Source organism: Saccopteryx bilineata, chromosome 2 (genome assembly GCF_036850765.1).
Source record: "Saccopteryx bilineata isolate mSacBil1 chromosome 2, mSacBil1_pri_phased_curated, whole genome shotgun sequence".
NCBI lineage: Eukaryota > Metazoa > Chordata > Mammalia > Chiroptera > Emballonuridae > Saccopteryx > Saccopteryx bilineata.
Genome location: NC_089491.1, coordinates 2,589,989 through 2,605,386, shown reverse-complemented (window position 1 = coordinate 2,605,386; position 15,398 = coordinate 2,589,989). Strand labels below are relative to the sequence as shown.

Sequence of the window (15,398 nt, the reverse complement as noted above, 5' to 3'; positions counted from 1 at the left end):
TGTAAAAACAACAACAAAAAACCAGAAAGAACAGTTTTGCTTGAGTTTAATGTATCTCAAATATCCATTCCCCTCTGTGTGTGCAAGTCCCGTCCTCCTGGGCAATATTTGACACATAAGGGGCACGTGGAGCCTAACCTATCAGGTAGCAACAGTAACCCACCACCCAGCCCCAGGGGCAGCTGGTGGCCCCCAGCAGACCTCCCCTCCAAAGCTTCTCGGCCGGCTTCTCCTGTCCTGTTTCCAAAGTGACGGGGCTGAAGGGGCATTTGAGGAATTTTACCCCCAGTGTGCAGATGTAACTGGAGACAGAGAACTGGGGTCCTAGACTTTTCTCAGCATCGCTCCGGATCGTTTGTGCAAAGAGGAAGGGATGCTTCAGGGTTTGAACATCCCTCTTAATTCACCTCCACTCCTCTTTTTTTAAAACCAGTGCCTTGCCTGTCCTGGAACGGAGGGTTGTGATTGGGGCTCTGGAACACGGTCCCAGGAGGCTCTCAGGACCATCAGAGCAGCCCTGATGGGAGGGCCTCCCAGGTCCAGCCCTGGCGGCAGGCCCGGCGGGAGGGAGACCTCACCCAAGCTCACTGAAGTGAAGGCAGATATCACTCAGTAGCAGTCTTCAAGGATGGCAATTGCTCCCTCCCTGGCCTTTGTCACCTCCAAAGGGGTGTCCAGGGAGTCGGGGGAGTGAGGAGGGGAGAGTAGGGGTGTGTGTGGGCCAACTTTGCAGGGATTCATAGCCCAGATGTGCAACATGCAAGCTCCGTTGGGGACTTCTTGGGAGGTAGACCCTCACTTGACTGCAGAAGCCCCGTCTGCAATGAGGAGTAAGGCGAGGGCGGGTCCTCTCTCAGGGCTGCAGTCTTGGGCGCCCCGATCTGGCTGGATTGGAAGTTTAGTCTCCACCCAGAAGAGGAGCTCTGAACTCCTCCAGTACAAGAAAAGTTAGGCGGGGTGAGCTGCAACTTTTTCTTTTTTTTCTTTTTTGAACGCGAAGTGATCGAACGGGGGGGGGGGGGGGGGGGGGGGGAGGGTGGGGGGGGACTCTACACTGGTTCCCGGAACTCGGCCAGGTGCGGGCACCTGGAGCCTGGAGCCGGGGAAGGGGAAGCTGGGGTGGGGTGGAGGCCGGCCCCGCGCCCCTCCGCGCTCGCTCGCCCGGGCTCCGGGGGCGCCGCGCCCGGCCCACGTCCGCTCCCGCCCCGGGGCCAGCCCCTTCCTCGCCGCGACTTGCCTGCTGTCCCCACCCCCTCGCCCGCGGCGCCCAGTGGGAGGCGGGGGCCGGCCTGGCCGAGCCCAGCGCCGGGCTCTGATTTGCTACAGGCGCTGGGGATCGACAGCCTCCGCGGGTGCCTTCCAAGAGAGAGGGAGGGAGGAACCCGGGAAAAAAGTGCTCGGCGCCCAAGGCGAGGTCCGCACTCCTAGTCCCCGCGGCTGGCGCAGGACCTCCTTCGAGCGCAGCGCCCACGGGGAACGGGTCGCGGGGCGGCAGCGGCGACCAGGGGAGACGAGCAGGAGTCGGAGGAGGCGAGGGCGAGAGAGCCGAACGGGGGTCCCGGCCGCCCCGCGGGCCAAGGTCGAGCCCTCCAGCCCGTGGGCGAGCGCGCCCGCCGACCCGCGCCGGAGAGCCGCTGCCACAAAGAGGACGGGCCGGCGCCTGCTCCCCATGACTTCCTGAGGTCGTGACTGCGCCGCCGAGTCCGCTGCCCGGGCCGAGCCCCGCGCCTCCCGAGCGTCCCGACCCGCGCCCCGCCGGCATGGACGTCCACACCCGCTGGAAAGCGCGCAGCCCGCTCCGTCCGGGCGCCCCGCTGCTGTCCCCGCCGCCGCCGCCGCTGTTGCTGCTGCTGCCGCTGCTGCTGTGGGCGCCGCTTCCGAGCCGCGCAGGTAAGGGCGAACGTGCGCGCGCGGGGTCCCGGGGGGCGCCTGCGGGGCTGCGGGACGCGGCGCGGGCCGGGGCGGCTCTCACCGCGGCGCTGGCCGCTGGCCTTCCCCGCGTTTGTGGCATTCCCCCCCGGGCTCTAGACTGCACGGGCCCGAGACTCCGAATGCCATTAGCTGGGGCCCCCGGAGAGGGAGACGCGCCAGCACAATGCCCCGCGCGCCAAACGCGCAGGCCGGGTGGGGCTGTCGCGCGAGCCGGGGTCGGGCTGCGCGTGGGAATCGGCCAGAGGGCTGTCCGCGAGGCCGGCACACTTTTGTCCCGAAACTTTGCATTCTCCGGCCCCACAGCCCTGTAGAACTTCCTCTCCCGAAAACCGGGAAGGGTCGCCCCCTAGAGTCACGGTCCCTCAGTTTCTGAGGAGGGGGGACGCTGTTGGGGAATCCCAGGAGACTGAGCCCCCAGCCCGGCACCTATCCTTATGTGCACCTCCCGTCTGCCTCTAGACCTGGTTGGCCCTTTGCTTCCCCAGGGAACCGGGCCCTCTTGCGTTCCGGGCCACATAAAGTGCTCAGTGGTCCCGGGAGCCCCGGAGGGTGGAAATTAGCCCCACCCCTAATCTCTGAACACCGTGACTCCCTGCGTGGCAGTTTTTCTTGGTTTTGCATTAGCGTCCCCCCCACCCTGCCTGCCCCGCCCGCCCCTGACCGGTTAGTGGAGCAAAGCCAGGAGATAGTCTTGGAGTCAGGACTGTGAGTGGTTTAGATGATGTGCAGATGTGGGCTCCTTCCGCCAGAGGTCTGCCCTTAGAAGGAGCCTCCTCCCGTGGGAGCTGGCGTTGACCGAACGACTGCTGGATTCGTGGCAGCCCTGACCGGCCTCCTGAAGGGACCGTTGCTTTCTCAGCATCATTTGTGGTGGTTCCCTAGGGAATGGGTCTTCACACACCCTCCGACGTTGGCACCCCAGGTCCCAGAAAGTCCTCCAAGTCACCATTCACAGGTGGGTGGGTGGGGGGAGACGAGGCTCAGAGCTGCTGGGGAAAGTGACAGGCAGAGTGGTGGGGCAGTGGGCTTAGGGGACAGCCAGCTGTCCCCCCAAGGAGTCACCATCGCCCCACCCTCCCCTTCTCTTCCGCCTCCTAATGTGGAGATATGTGGGAAGAATCTGTTTCCATGTTTGACTTGCCAATTAAGATACTCTTCCCCTTTTTCCTGGCACAGTGAGTGCTTGCCGGGCCAAGGAGGGAGCAGGAGTCAGGGCACCCGGCCCACCAGGGCCGAGGGGAACAGGGGGTAGGAACCTGCCTTGCGCCGGGACCTGGGGGCTTACCACTGGGCTGCCACCCCTCGGGCGGCAAGCCTGGGCTAGCTGGTGCTGTGTTTCTCCCCTGTCCATTGAATGTAGTGGACAGTAGTGGACTCAGAAAAGTGGCAAGCAGCCAGGTGGGGAGGAGGATGTGGTCAGGGGACCCCATGGTCACCCAGCTCCTCTGATGAACTTTCTCCCAGGACCTCGGGAGGGGACCCTTCAGGGGAGTCGCCTGCCACCCCCAAAGAGCCGGGGTTGGGCGCTGTCTGGGCAGGGTGCAGAGCGTGCCTCTGCTCGGCGTTGGGGTTGGCTGTTTGCTCCTCATCTCCGCCCCCAGCCTGTCTCCCCTGCCTTCTCTTCTATTGCTCTTCCTAATGGAGGGGTGGCCGTGGAGGTCGTGGCCTGGAGGTGGGCCCTGGCCCTGGAGCTGGACACTTTGCTTTTGTCAAAAAGACGTGAGAAGCAAGCCTGGGAAGAAGCCACTGCTCTCTGGTGTGTTCCGCAGACCTCTCTCCGCCGGCTAGGGTGGGACCACTTTGGAAGCCGACCTCAGTGCGCGTGGCCAGAGAGGGCAACTGTCCCGCCCGCCCCCAAGATGCGGGAGGCGGGAGGGGTCACCCGCCAGGCCTTCTCCCCCCATTTGGGGGATGGCGTGCCAGATGTTTTCCGAGTTTCCTCTGAACATGGCTCTTTTTTCCTACCTACTTCTTGGCCAAGCGTGTGGAGGAACGGAGAGGGAGATCGCATGAGGGGCCGTTTCACATTGTAACGGGTGAAGGAGGGTCTGTGAAATGAAACATGACCCCAATATTTGGAAATTGAGGTCATCTCCTCCATGTGTCATTGGCTGGCCCCGGTCACGTGATTGCTTTTCTCTCTCTCTCTCTCTCTCTCTCTCTCTCTCTTTTTTTGTGCAATAATTTTGTGGGAAGAATTGTCCAAGTTTGGTGGGACTTGACCAAGATCAAATGGTTAAATTTCCTCTGACTCAATCAAGTTGGCTGGAAAGCCATCCTTTCCGCCCCCCCCCCACCCCACTCCTCCCCATAAAAGAACAGTCGATGGGAGGAGCCGTGAAGCCAGGCCCATGCCGAAGCCCTTTTTCTCATCTGCTCCAGATTTCAGTGGCCTGACGGGTTTGAGCTGTGGTCACTGCCCAGCAGCTGCGACCACCCTGCCGTGGCCCCGGGCAGCCGTTTGTTCCTGGGGCCGAGGCACCACGTCCCTTCTCTGATGCTTTCTGCTCCAGGGCTGTTCTCGAGGTGCTGCTGGCCAGAGCCTGCCCGTGACCCCACCCCTCAGATATTTCTGGGTTCTCACCACGCCACGCCCTCAAGCCGAGCACAGCTGATGCCCGCCTGCCCCGCCCCGGCCTCTCGGCTGTCTGGCCCTGTCTCCCCATTGTCCCTGCCTCCTCCCTGGGTCACAGACCTTTTTGGGTGGAGCAGAGACATGTAGGGAACAGACATCCACTGCTCTCACACCCCCCCCCCCCCCCCCCCCGCACTTAGTAACTGACAGCGCTTGCAGACTAGCTCTGACCTCCTGGAAGGTCAAGGATGAGTCACCAGACCCCTGAGACACCCTTGCTGAGCCTACACGGAGCCCTGGGGCTGCCTGGAGAGACAGGGCAGGGTTCCTGCCTCCCTGGAGACTGCCCCACAGGGAAACAGTGGTGAGGAACGTGCTGGCCCTTGCCTGGCCGCTAAGCCCCGAGCCCACCTCCTCGTGGACCCTCACAGCCTTCGGTCAGGGAGGGGCTGACTGGCGGTGCTCTGAGAGGCCTGGAGAGCGGGGAGCAGGGACCCCAGGTGCTAGGTCTGTCTGTCCCCTCTGCCCGGGCCCTGACCCAGTGTCTCCCTCATTCGTTCCCAGCAAGACCAGGCCTCAGAGCCTTTACCTTGTCAGGGTTTCATCTTCCCGTTCCACACCCGTGTATGGGCAGCTTTTGGGGCAGCTGGTGAGTTTCCTGAGATGTGGTCCGGGCCTGGGGGGAGGGAGGTGTTCCGTTTGGGCAACAGAAGGTTTTGGTTTCCTTCCTTCCTTCCTTCCTTCCTTCCTTCCTTCCTTCCTTCCTTCCTTCCTCCTTCCTCCTTCTCCCTCCTTCTCCCTCCTTCTCCTTCCTTCTCCTTCCTTCCTTCCTTCCTTCCTTCCTTCCTTCCTTCCTTCCTTCCTCCTTCCTCCTTCCTCCTTCTCCTTCCTTCCCCTTCCTTCCTTCCTTCCTTCCTTCCTTCCTTCCTTCCTTCCTTCCTTCCTTCCTTCCTTCTTCCCTCCCTCCCTCCCTCCCTCCCTCCCTCCTTCTCTCCCTTCCCCCCCTTCCTCCTTCCCCTCCCTCTTTCTCCCTTCATTTTTAATGGAACACCTTTCGGGGCCCCAGCTGCCTGCAGGGTTCCCATTCCCTTGTCTGTAACCAGGCCGTTCTCTCATCTGCATGGCCTGCTGGCCCCTGAGGGTTACAGAAAGATAGAGGTGAAGGTGGCAGGCCCTCGCTCCAGGAGCTCCCAGTCAGACCAGAGGCGCAGAGGCGGACACTTGCATGCCTAGTGGCATTTAAAGCAGTCTGGGAGGGTTGGCTCCATTGGGGGAGATCTGGGAAGCTTCCTGGAGGAGGTGACGCTAAACGTGATCTTTCCCTTCCTCGTCTTCCCCTTCCTTTTATCGCAGAAAGGCACCAAAGTGTCTCCTTGACAGGTGCCCTCCTCCACCTCTGGGTTTAGTCCGGCCCTCCCTCTCTCCTGGCAGGACAGTCCAGGTTGTGCTGCAGGGCTCTCCTGGGCCAGGCTGCTTCCCTTGGCTGGAAAGCCCCTCATTAACGGGGTTGGCGGGGCGCCCCTAGCACCACGCTTGTCCTGGGAATGCTGTGCTGGCAGAAACGGCTGCTGTGAGAAGGAGGGAGTCTCTGGGGTGGGGGAGGCAGTGGGAGACCTGGGGGGTCCTTAACCCTTCCTCAGGCTCTGCAGGCGAGGCCAAGCAGTTCTGCAGGCAGACTAGAAAACGCTTACTGCCTTGGCTGGGCATGCGGGGCCCCTGGGCTGGGTGACAGGCAGCTGGGTGCAGGAGGGGAAAGTCCTTGGCAACCAGATGTCGAATCCCAGGGGCTGTGTGGGCAGTTAAGAAGCTAGTGCAAAGTGAGTTTCTCTTTCTCCGAGACACTGCTGGGGGCGTTGGTTGGCTGGGGCCAGCCACTGGGCCTCAGTCTTCTCCTTCGGAAAATGGGGAGGATTGCCTAACGCGCTCTGAGGGGTGGCTGTGAACACCGATTGAGGCAACACTAGGACAGGGCCTTGCGGAGTGTCTGGCGTGTGGCGAGCACCTGGCTAATATTTTTGGTGGCATTTCTTTTGCAAAAGAAGGCACAGTGTTGCCACAATCCTCTTTCCATGCAGATGTCCCTGGGAGCACAGCAGGGGAGGTGTGTGTGTGTGTGTGTGTGTGTGTGTCTCCTCGGAGGAGGCTTGGGTCGCCGGTGAGACCCCAAGGGCTCCCCTGTCCACAAGCCGAATGGACCTGGCCACTCCCTCAGCTGTCCTTGCTGCCTCTGGGGTCCTGTGCAGGTCACACGAACCAGCTCGTGAGGGAATGTTTGACAAGCCCATTCGAAGTCGCCCACACACGCGCGGGTGTGACTGTGCAGGTTTGCGTGGCCCCATGCATCTGCGATCATGCCCGTGCACACGTGGGTGGGCACGTGCACACGCGTCCACGGGGTCTCCCGAGCTGCCCCTGCAGGCGCGGGGCCTCGCTGTTTGAGATGCTCGTGGTGAGATGACGTTTCTCCCCTTCCCGCGCCCCACCCTGCCAGATGGGCGACGCAGAGATGAAACGTGGCCACCGAGTCGAGTCCGCTGGGCCACCACGCGGCTGTGGGTCCCGCCACAGGGCCAGCTGGGCCAGCTGGATCCGATAATTTGCCGAGTCTTTTTTTACTCACGGGAGGGCCGTGTTATATTATGGCTTCTGCCTCCCTCTATTTATACTCTCCATAGAAGGCACTCTGCTGAGGTCAGCACTCTGCAGAACGGGAGCCTGGAGACTTCTGGCCCAGCTGGAGAGCCTGGGAGCCTGGAGGCGGGGTGGCTTCGGCCCTGCTCTGGGGCAGAGCCACTGTCGCCGCCATGGGACAGGGTGTGGAGACCAGGGCGTGGGGCGATGGTCAGGGGCAGGTGGCCAGGGTTCAGATCCTGGCGTCAACTCCTACCGACCGTGCCTGGAGCCTCCCGGGCCTCGGTGTCCCAGTCTGTGAGAACGGGGGTGACGATTTTGTGAAGGCTCGATGCAACATGTGTCCAAAGCACAGTAAACCCCGTCATCGCTGTTCCATCCCTCCTGGGCCCCTGGGGACAGGCACTGAGCTCCTGGCTCTACTGGCCGGCCGGCCATGTGAGTCACCCCCTGTCTGATGAACAGTCGCCCTGGTGCCTGCCTCACAGGTAAGCATGAGAAAAGGTGACACGGAGAAGGTCCCCTGGTGAGTTTATCAGATGCTTCGTTGTGACTTCTACATACGCTTCAGAGCCTGGGCATGGGGCACGTCCTCGGACAATTGTGGGTACCACGTTGTTCCGCCCTTGCCCATAATCCCCAGGCCACGCCCCATTTACAAGGAGGAATTAGGGTCCAGACATGGGATTGGACCTGCCCACCTGCCGTCTCCCAGGCATGACCGAGGATGATGGCTGATGCATTGGAAGGGTGCCTTCCGGGGTGGGGGCACAGGCAGGGGCTTTGCTCTCCCCAGCTCCGTTTCTGAGCCAGCCCAGCCCCAGGTGGCTGGAGAACTGTGTGTGGGATGGGTAGATGGATGGATGGATGCGTGGCGTGGGGGATGGGGTGACTGTGTGATATATGTCACATATTCTGAGCTGTCATCTCAGCTTTGACTCACCCGCTAGCTTTTCTGGCGGGTTCCCAACCCGAGGAACAACCCCACAAGCAGAGTCAATGTTGCCACTCTGGGGTGACTCAGACCTAAGAAATGGAACCGCAGTCTGACCCACATTTCTCCCGATTTCATACTATAGAGCTTCATTATACAGAAGCCCAGCCCGCTTTCTGCGATGTCTCTGCACAGGCAGGGGGGGTCCCCCTATTTTGTGTCCTAGGTTTGTATTATTTTGGGGACATTCACTCTTCTTTCCTGCCAGCCCCTTGGCTATAGGGATTCTAATAACATCTCTTTATATATATATATATATATATATATATATATATATACACACACACACACACACACACACACACACACCACAGAATGACATTAAAATGTGTGTATGTAGTAGTGTGGCTTAAATGTAAAGACTCTGGCCCTCTTATAGAAAAAATAGTGATCTCACAATGAAAAAGAGTTTTAACCTCAGTGGAAGGTGGGAGCGATTGTGTCCCCTTCTGCTGGTGGTGGGGGACAAGGTGGTGGCACGGGTGATGGAGAGGGATGCAGGGGCAGTGAGCTGAGCTTGTAAGAGTTTCTGTCCTGTACAGCAGTGGTCCCCAACCTCTGGGCCGTGGACCGGTACCGGTCCGTGGGCCATTTGGTACCAGTCTGCAGAGAAAGAGTAAATAACTTACATTATTTCTGTTTTATTTATATTTAAGTCTGAACGGTTTTATTTTTAAAAAATGACCAGATTCCCTTTGTTACATCCGTCTAAGACTCACTCTTGATGCTTGTCTCGTAAGTTCAACAATTATATTTTAAAATACCACAGTTTTTATGCCGGTTGCATAATTTTATTTTGTGCATTTATCAGTCCCACCCTAAAGGCCGGTCCATGAAAATATTTTCTGACATTAAACCGGTCCGTGGTCCTTGTGTCGAGAACACCGGGGGTGACAGTGGGTATGCCTGAGTGTTTGTAGACCTCTAACTCAACTCAGGTGTGTGCTGGGCACAGGGCAGCAGGTGCACAGTTGAGGGATAGGTGAGCTGTCCTATGCTACAGGGGCTTCTGGTGCAATGGGGGCGGGGACGGGGTGGGGGGAGAGGAGGTCAGAACCCTGAACAGGCGGTTGTATCTAGTGAAGTGCAAAGTGGGAGGTAGGGCATGCCACTGGCCAATCTGAGGGAGCCCCCCTGTGAGCTGGGCCACCAGGCATTCCGCCCACACTCACTGCGCCTCCGGAGGCATGTGCCAGCCGGAGAGGGGTACTGGCAAATCAGAGGAGGTACCTGCCAGCTCCAGTGGGGTGCTGGCCAATCAGAGGGAGGCAACTGCTAGCAGCATCAATGAGGCTCTGGCCAATCAGAGGGAGGCAACTGCTAGCAGCATTGAGGCTCTGGCCAATCAGAGGGAGGCAACTGCTAGCAGCATCAATGAGGCTCTGGCCAATCAGAGGGAGGCAACCGCCAGCATCCTTGAGGCACTGGCGGATGGAATCGAGCCTGCTTTGCCCAGACCTGTGGCTCTTGGGGTTCCGCGTGGTGAGTTTGAAGGGAGACATCCCTTGGCACTTCCTTGTGTATGCTTTCTCTGGGTCCTGTGCGTCTTTCGCTGGACCCGCTCTAGTGTGTTACCTGTGGAGTGCTCATGAGCCTCACACCCGCCCTGGACCAGGTGGGGCGGGTCCCCATCCTGCAGACACGCAAGGAGAGGCTCTGTGAGCCCAGCTGGCAGGAAGGAATGACACCTCCACCTCCCCGTGGAAAAGCCCGACCCCATTTCTTGTAGGTCATTGGCTGTCATGCATACTGACGTGGATTGCCGTCTCTGAGCCAGGGGAGGGGTCTTCTGCAGCTTCAGCCATTGTTTGCTGTGGGAGACGGACTCCCCAGGGGCTGAGAAAGAGCTGCGTGGCTCCCCCCAACGTTAAGAGCACCCTGGGAGCCCTTGCCTCAGGGCTCACCTTTCCCTGCTGTGGTTTCGTCTTGTAAACGTCAAGGCCTTCTTTTTTTGGTGGTGGTGGGGGACAGCAGGCACCTGGGGCCATGGCCCACCTGAGTCAGGGACACGGGAGAGCTGGCTGGCCCCGAGACCTGCACAGGGGCCGCAGCGATATGAATGGCGCAGGAAAGAAGGCTGCCTCGCATCCCTGTGCCCCCGAGTTCAGTCTGATTTGGGGGCTGGAGCAAGGTTCCCAAGGGGCCCTCTTAGGAGGCGTTCTCTCCTGTCCTCATGGTCTTTCTGGGGGAGAGTGTTTTGCTTCCCCCTTTTCTGTTTTCTTTGGGGGAGAGTCTGCGATGTCCACGGCTTCCAGTTTCTTCTTCTGTGCTGTTTCTGGGTTTTCCTCCTTGGACAGGAGGTCAAGGGCCGAGCCTTTGACCGTGTCAGCGTTCCATGTAGACGCTGCTCTTTTTTTTTTCTGAGCAGAGGGAGTTGCTGTGTCGCGGTTGGTTTTATGCAAAGGACAGACGGACACTGACTGCATCTTCTCACACCTTTAGAGGAGGCGAGGCGAAGGGCACTTTCTTGGATAGAAGGGCAGGAAAAGGGATTCTAAATATAACTGCTTTCCAGGGAATGGTTATTTAGGTTCCTAGTTTACATAAATAGCCTTTTAGCACAGAAAGTTCCACTTGGGCAATGGCTGTGTTTCAGCTGTGTTCTAGGGACCTGGGGAGCGTCCGGGGCGCTCAGTGTGGTTGTGTCGTCCGCGTTCGGAAGGGGCTGGCGCAGTGAGTGTGGGCGGAGCGATGGGCGGTCCTGTGGGCGGAGCGACGAGGCGGTCCAGTAAGTGTGGGCTGGCGCAGTGAGTGTGGGCGGAGCGACGGGCGGTCCTGTGGGCGGAGCGATGAGGCGGTCCAGTAAGTGTGGGCGGGGCCGTGGCGGTCCCGTGGGCGGGGGCAGTGAGTGTGGGCGGGGCGGTGAGTCCCCTGGGCCGGCCGCGCGGAGTGATGTCATCGCTCTCCACCCCGAGGATCTAGAGATCAAAGACAGCGGAGGGCTGGTGGGACGGAGGCCAGTGTCCTCTCGGGACCGTCCTGCCCCACCTGAAACAGGTGGACTGTAGGTCCCAGCATACTTGATGGGGCTGGGCGGGCACCTACAAGGGGAGGAGTGAGGTGCTCCTCCCCTCCCACACCTCCGAGAAGCAGGGATGCCACGGTTTCCCTCTCCTGCCTGCGGGGTGAAGACTCTCTTTTCCCAAGGGAAGGCTTTCATTCTGCCCGGGACACTGGGAAGTGCGGGAAATGAACTTCAAGAGGCCATCCCTGGGGCAGGGAAGCCAGGCCTGAGTCCCCCCATCCCCCACCGCCCTCTTGCAATTAGCCTGTCCTCACACGGCCCTGCAGCGCCACGGGCCCCTCCGCGTGGACAGGCTCCCACCTCCCCTTCCTGGGGCAGGGCCTGGCCGATTGCAAACAGCTGCCTGGCCTGGGAGCTGACTTACAAACCCTGGGAGGGCTGTTTTCCAAGGGTTGGAGAGCACATGGCCGACGTTGGGGGGGGGGGGGTTGTTTCTGCAGCTTGTATTATTGGAGAGCTGGAAGAAGTGAGGGCAGCGGTCCACCGGACTGTCCTGCAGGCTCTCGGGCCCACCCACCACTGTGCGATTGGGTGGAGGTCAGCTGAGGGACAGGTCAGGCCCTGGTCCTTGGGGGCGTGGGACAGCGGGTTCCCAAGGCCTCTGCTGAGTCTGATGGTTGGAATGTAGGAGCCTGTGACACACGAGGAAGAAGATTCTCCGGGACTCTCTCTCTCTTCCGTGGTCCTGAGGGCCGCCATGAGGTCTCTCCAAGGTGAGGTACCATCCGCCTTTGACTGGCAAGGAAAACAAAGCCCACGGAAGACGCACAGCCAGCGAGGAGCAGGGTTGAAGCATCTGAGTCACAGGAATTCGGTTTGTCTGGCCTCTTGGGAACAGGCAGGGTGCTTTGAGTCTTGAGTGACGTGTGGGCTGGGCCCCCACGGGATGCACAGTTTATGTGTCTTCCTTTTTCTCTGGGGTCTCCATCCCGGCAGCAGGGGGTGCTGAGAGAGGACGGGGTGGTGAGACATGGGGACTATCATGGTGACTTCCCTGCCCTAAGTTGTCTTTTTGGGGCCCAGCGGTGCATGCTGGGTCCTGGTCTCCTGCTCTGGTCCCCTGTCATTCGATACCCGCTTTCTAAAGCCGCTGGTGTCCTGCCTCCCCACCCCCGGTGTCCTCCTCACGCATCTTAGGGATTGAGTCCTGAGCCCTGCATTCAGCGGCGAGCCGAGTGTGTGTGTCTAAGGGGTGAGCTGCTCTGGGCTGAGTAATTTTTTCCATTTTAGAGGGAAGGAGAGAGAGAGGAGAGGGAGGATATAGCCAGGTAGGGGTCTTTGCCTGTTTAATCTCAGCTCACACGCTTGTGAGTGAGACAGGTGCGAATCGGAGCCAGCAGCTAGCTAGCCGCATGTTGTAGCCGGGAGGGCGGGGAGCGTGTCAGGGAGCCCCCGTTCTGAGGGCGGGAGCGGCCGAGCCACCGGCCGGGTGCTCCAGGACATGTATGTAAACTGCCGAAGGGGGAAACTGGACCAGGACGTGACCTACGTCCTTAAACCGTGGGCCTTTCAGTAAAGGAAACTCAGACGCCCGAGAGAAGCAGTGCCCGAGGCCTTGTTTGGAATCCCCCACTCCCACTTTTCTCTCGTTAGCCAAGTGCTCGTTATGGGTTCGAAAAGCCGGGGAGGGAGAGAAGCCCCCACAGGCTTCCCGCCGCGGACCAGGCTCGAAGGAGTTCTGCTCGTGGTTTTCCCTTGAAAAGCCTCACGAGTCCTGGAGCGTTACCGCAACCCCGCAGAAATGTTGCGGCTCTGGAAGCCGCACCCCTCCCCCTCCATGGCCCACGTGGGTTCTACTGGGAAAAAGTTAGGGAATTTCAGTGTATTTCAAATCAAGGGATTTAGGGCTTATCCTGCATAGGTGGTCCTGCACGTTTCTAGTTGTAGGTCACGTTGGTACGCAGAATTCACAGTAAACTAGTGGGGAATTCTGTTTTCGCTGTAAGGTCGATGCCCCAAGTTTCAAGACCAGGCGTGAGAGTGGTCCACCTAGAGGCCGGGAGCGGTATTGCACCCCAGCTCTACAGGACCTCATGAAAACCCGGGGCGTGGCCGGGGTCCCTGGGCGTGCCAGGCTCTCTCATGATGTGACCTCAGATACGTGATCCTTCCTTCGTGCCTTAGTGTCTTTGTGTGTCACAGGGAGCCGAGGAGGTCTGCTCGTAGGTTTGTGGTGGGAGTTTAAAGAGGCGCAGTGTAGACCTCCGCAATAATGGGGCCTCACAGTGTCTGCGGTGTAGGAGGAGCCCCGTACATAATTGTGGGCTCCAGCTGAAGGTGCTTTCTAAACTCTGAGGCTGCCGGCCAGTCTGAGTTGCGCTGGCTCTCCGAAGCAGGGTGGGCCATTGTGGGGGAGGTCGGAGGGTACCTCACTGGGTGGTGGAGGTGGGGAGTCTGGAGAGGCTAGAGGGCACAGGGAGCTGAGGATTTGCCCAGGGCCATTCTGGCATTTGGCCAGGGATTATGCCCAGCAGGGTTTGCTGGGTTAGAGTCCGTGGGCTCAGGGCTCTGCTGGCTGCCCCACACTGACATTCATCTGCACATTGAGTAAAGCAACGACCTGGAATGCTGAGGCGACCTGTTTGAAACCTCTGGCTTGCCTGGTCAAGGCACATACGAGAAGCAACTATGAGTTGATGCTTCCCGTTCCTCCTCCCTTCTCTCTCTAAAATCAGTAAATAAAATCTTTAAAAACAAAATCTGGACTTGGCAAGGAGCTCCTAGTCTTCACCTGGTAGTCTGAACCGCTCAGATATTCCCAGGGACCCCAAGCGAATGACCGGGTTGTGGCAAGGTGTGGGTGTGCAGTGTCTGCACCTAAGCAGGCGTGAGCAACCGCCTGCTCTCTGGGGCCTCCCATCCCGTGGGCACGCCACCAGCTGAGGCACTGAAGGCCTCCCTGTGTGCCAGCTGCTTTAGACTTGTGGCTTCCTACTTTGTTCAGCAACAATAGCAACATGGTCCTGGCCGCTTGGCTCAGTGGTAGAGTGTTGGCCTGGCGTATGGAAGTCTCCGGTTCTATTCTCGTTCAGGGCACACAGGAGAAGTGGCCATCTGCTTCTCCTCCTCCTCCCCTTCTCTCTCCCCCTTCTGCAGCCATGGCTCGAATGGCTCAAGCAAGTTGCCCCCCCCCGGCGCTGAGGATGGCTCTGTGGCCTCACCTCAGGTGCTAAAATAGCTTGGTTGCTGAGCAACGGAGCAAGCCCCAGATGGGCAGAGCATCACTCCATAGAGGGCTTGCAGGGTGGATCCCAGTCGGGGCACATGAGGGAGCCTATCTGTTTGCATCCCTGCCTCCCATGTAATAAACAAGCAAACAAACAACCATGTGATTCAGGGAATGTTTGTCCAGGGGACCTAGCTGGCAAGAAAGCACAGCTGAGAGAGAGCTGGACGTGGCTGGCTCCCTGCGGCTCTGGAGTCGCCCCTGTGCGGCGCCCCTGGGCCTCGTCTGCCTGCCAGCATCCCAGCCCCCGTCATCTTCCAGGTAGTATCCCCAGCTGCCCCAGCTCCCCAGCCAGCTGCCCCCCTGCTCCTCAGCCAGCCTGTCTCCAGATGAACCTTTCCAGGCCCTGCCCTCTCCGGTCCCTTGAGCTCAGGGATGAGCCATCTTACCCTGGAGAAGGCTTCCAGGGACTCCTGTCAGCCACGGTTCGGAATTCCTCAAATACTGTCTGCTCCGCCCGCTCGCCTTCCGACCCCGACCCCGTCTTCTTCGCTCTGAGCCCTGGCCTTGAACTGCCTTGTTGTCCAGGCCTCCCGGGGGTGGGTGCTGGATTCCTCCGGGCTGCCGCCCCCCATTCTCCCACCGTCCTCCCCGGGGTGGGGGGCTGGGCTGCTCTCGCGGAGTCCTGGCTAACTCCTCCGCGTCTGCCTCTGGTTTCCGTGATCCAGCCCTCCCCGTGCTGACTCTGAGCCCCAACCAGAGCACTGGGCTCTCCAGGCCTGTGCCTTTTCCCCGTAAGCTTTGATGCCTGGTCAGTGTCGTGGCCAAAGGGGGGAAAAAGATCCCCTGCATGGAGGTAGTCTGGCCTCTGTCCAGACACTTATTAAAGGATTTCCTGATCTGAGTCCTCCTGTAGCCGAGCAGCCGGGGATGACTGCGGCCCAGATGGGCCCTGAGGTCTGCCGCTCCGAGCAGCCCCCGCCTCTGGGCTATGTCAGGCTTCACCCTGGACGCATTTTTCTCTGACGACTCACTGACTCACTGCTTTCTGTTCCTCTTGTTATCCAGATCTTGC

The 15,398-nt window shown here is 59.8% G+C and overlaps 1 protein-coding gene across 3 annotated transcripts in view; it reads left to right on the top strand.

The window, feature by feature from the left end:
* The first annotated feature begins 1,399 nt into the window (after positions 1–1,399).
* COL5A1 (collagen type V alpha 1 chain) overlaps positions 1,400–15,398 on the top strand; it is a 161,559-nt gene continuing 147,560 nt past the window's right edge. For all 3 annotated transcript variants that reach the window (XM_066255728.1, XM_066255727.1, XM_066255726.1), the window contains exon 1: positions 1,400–1,890. In XM_066255728.1, the coding sequence (XP_066111825.1) occupies positions 1,761–1,890 (130 nt within the window). In that variant the 5' untranslated portion in view covers positions 1,400–1,760. The remainder of the gene's footprint in view (positions 1,891–15,398) is intronic.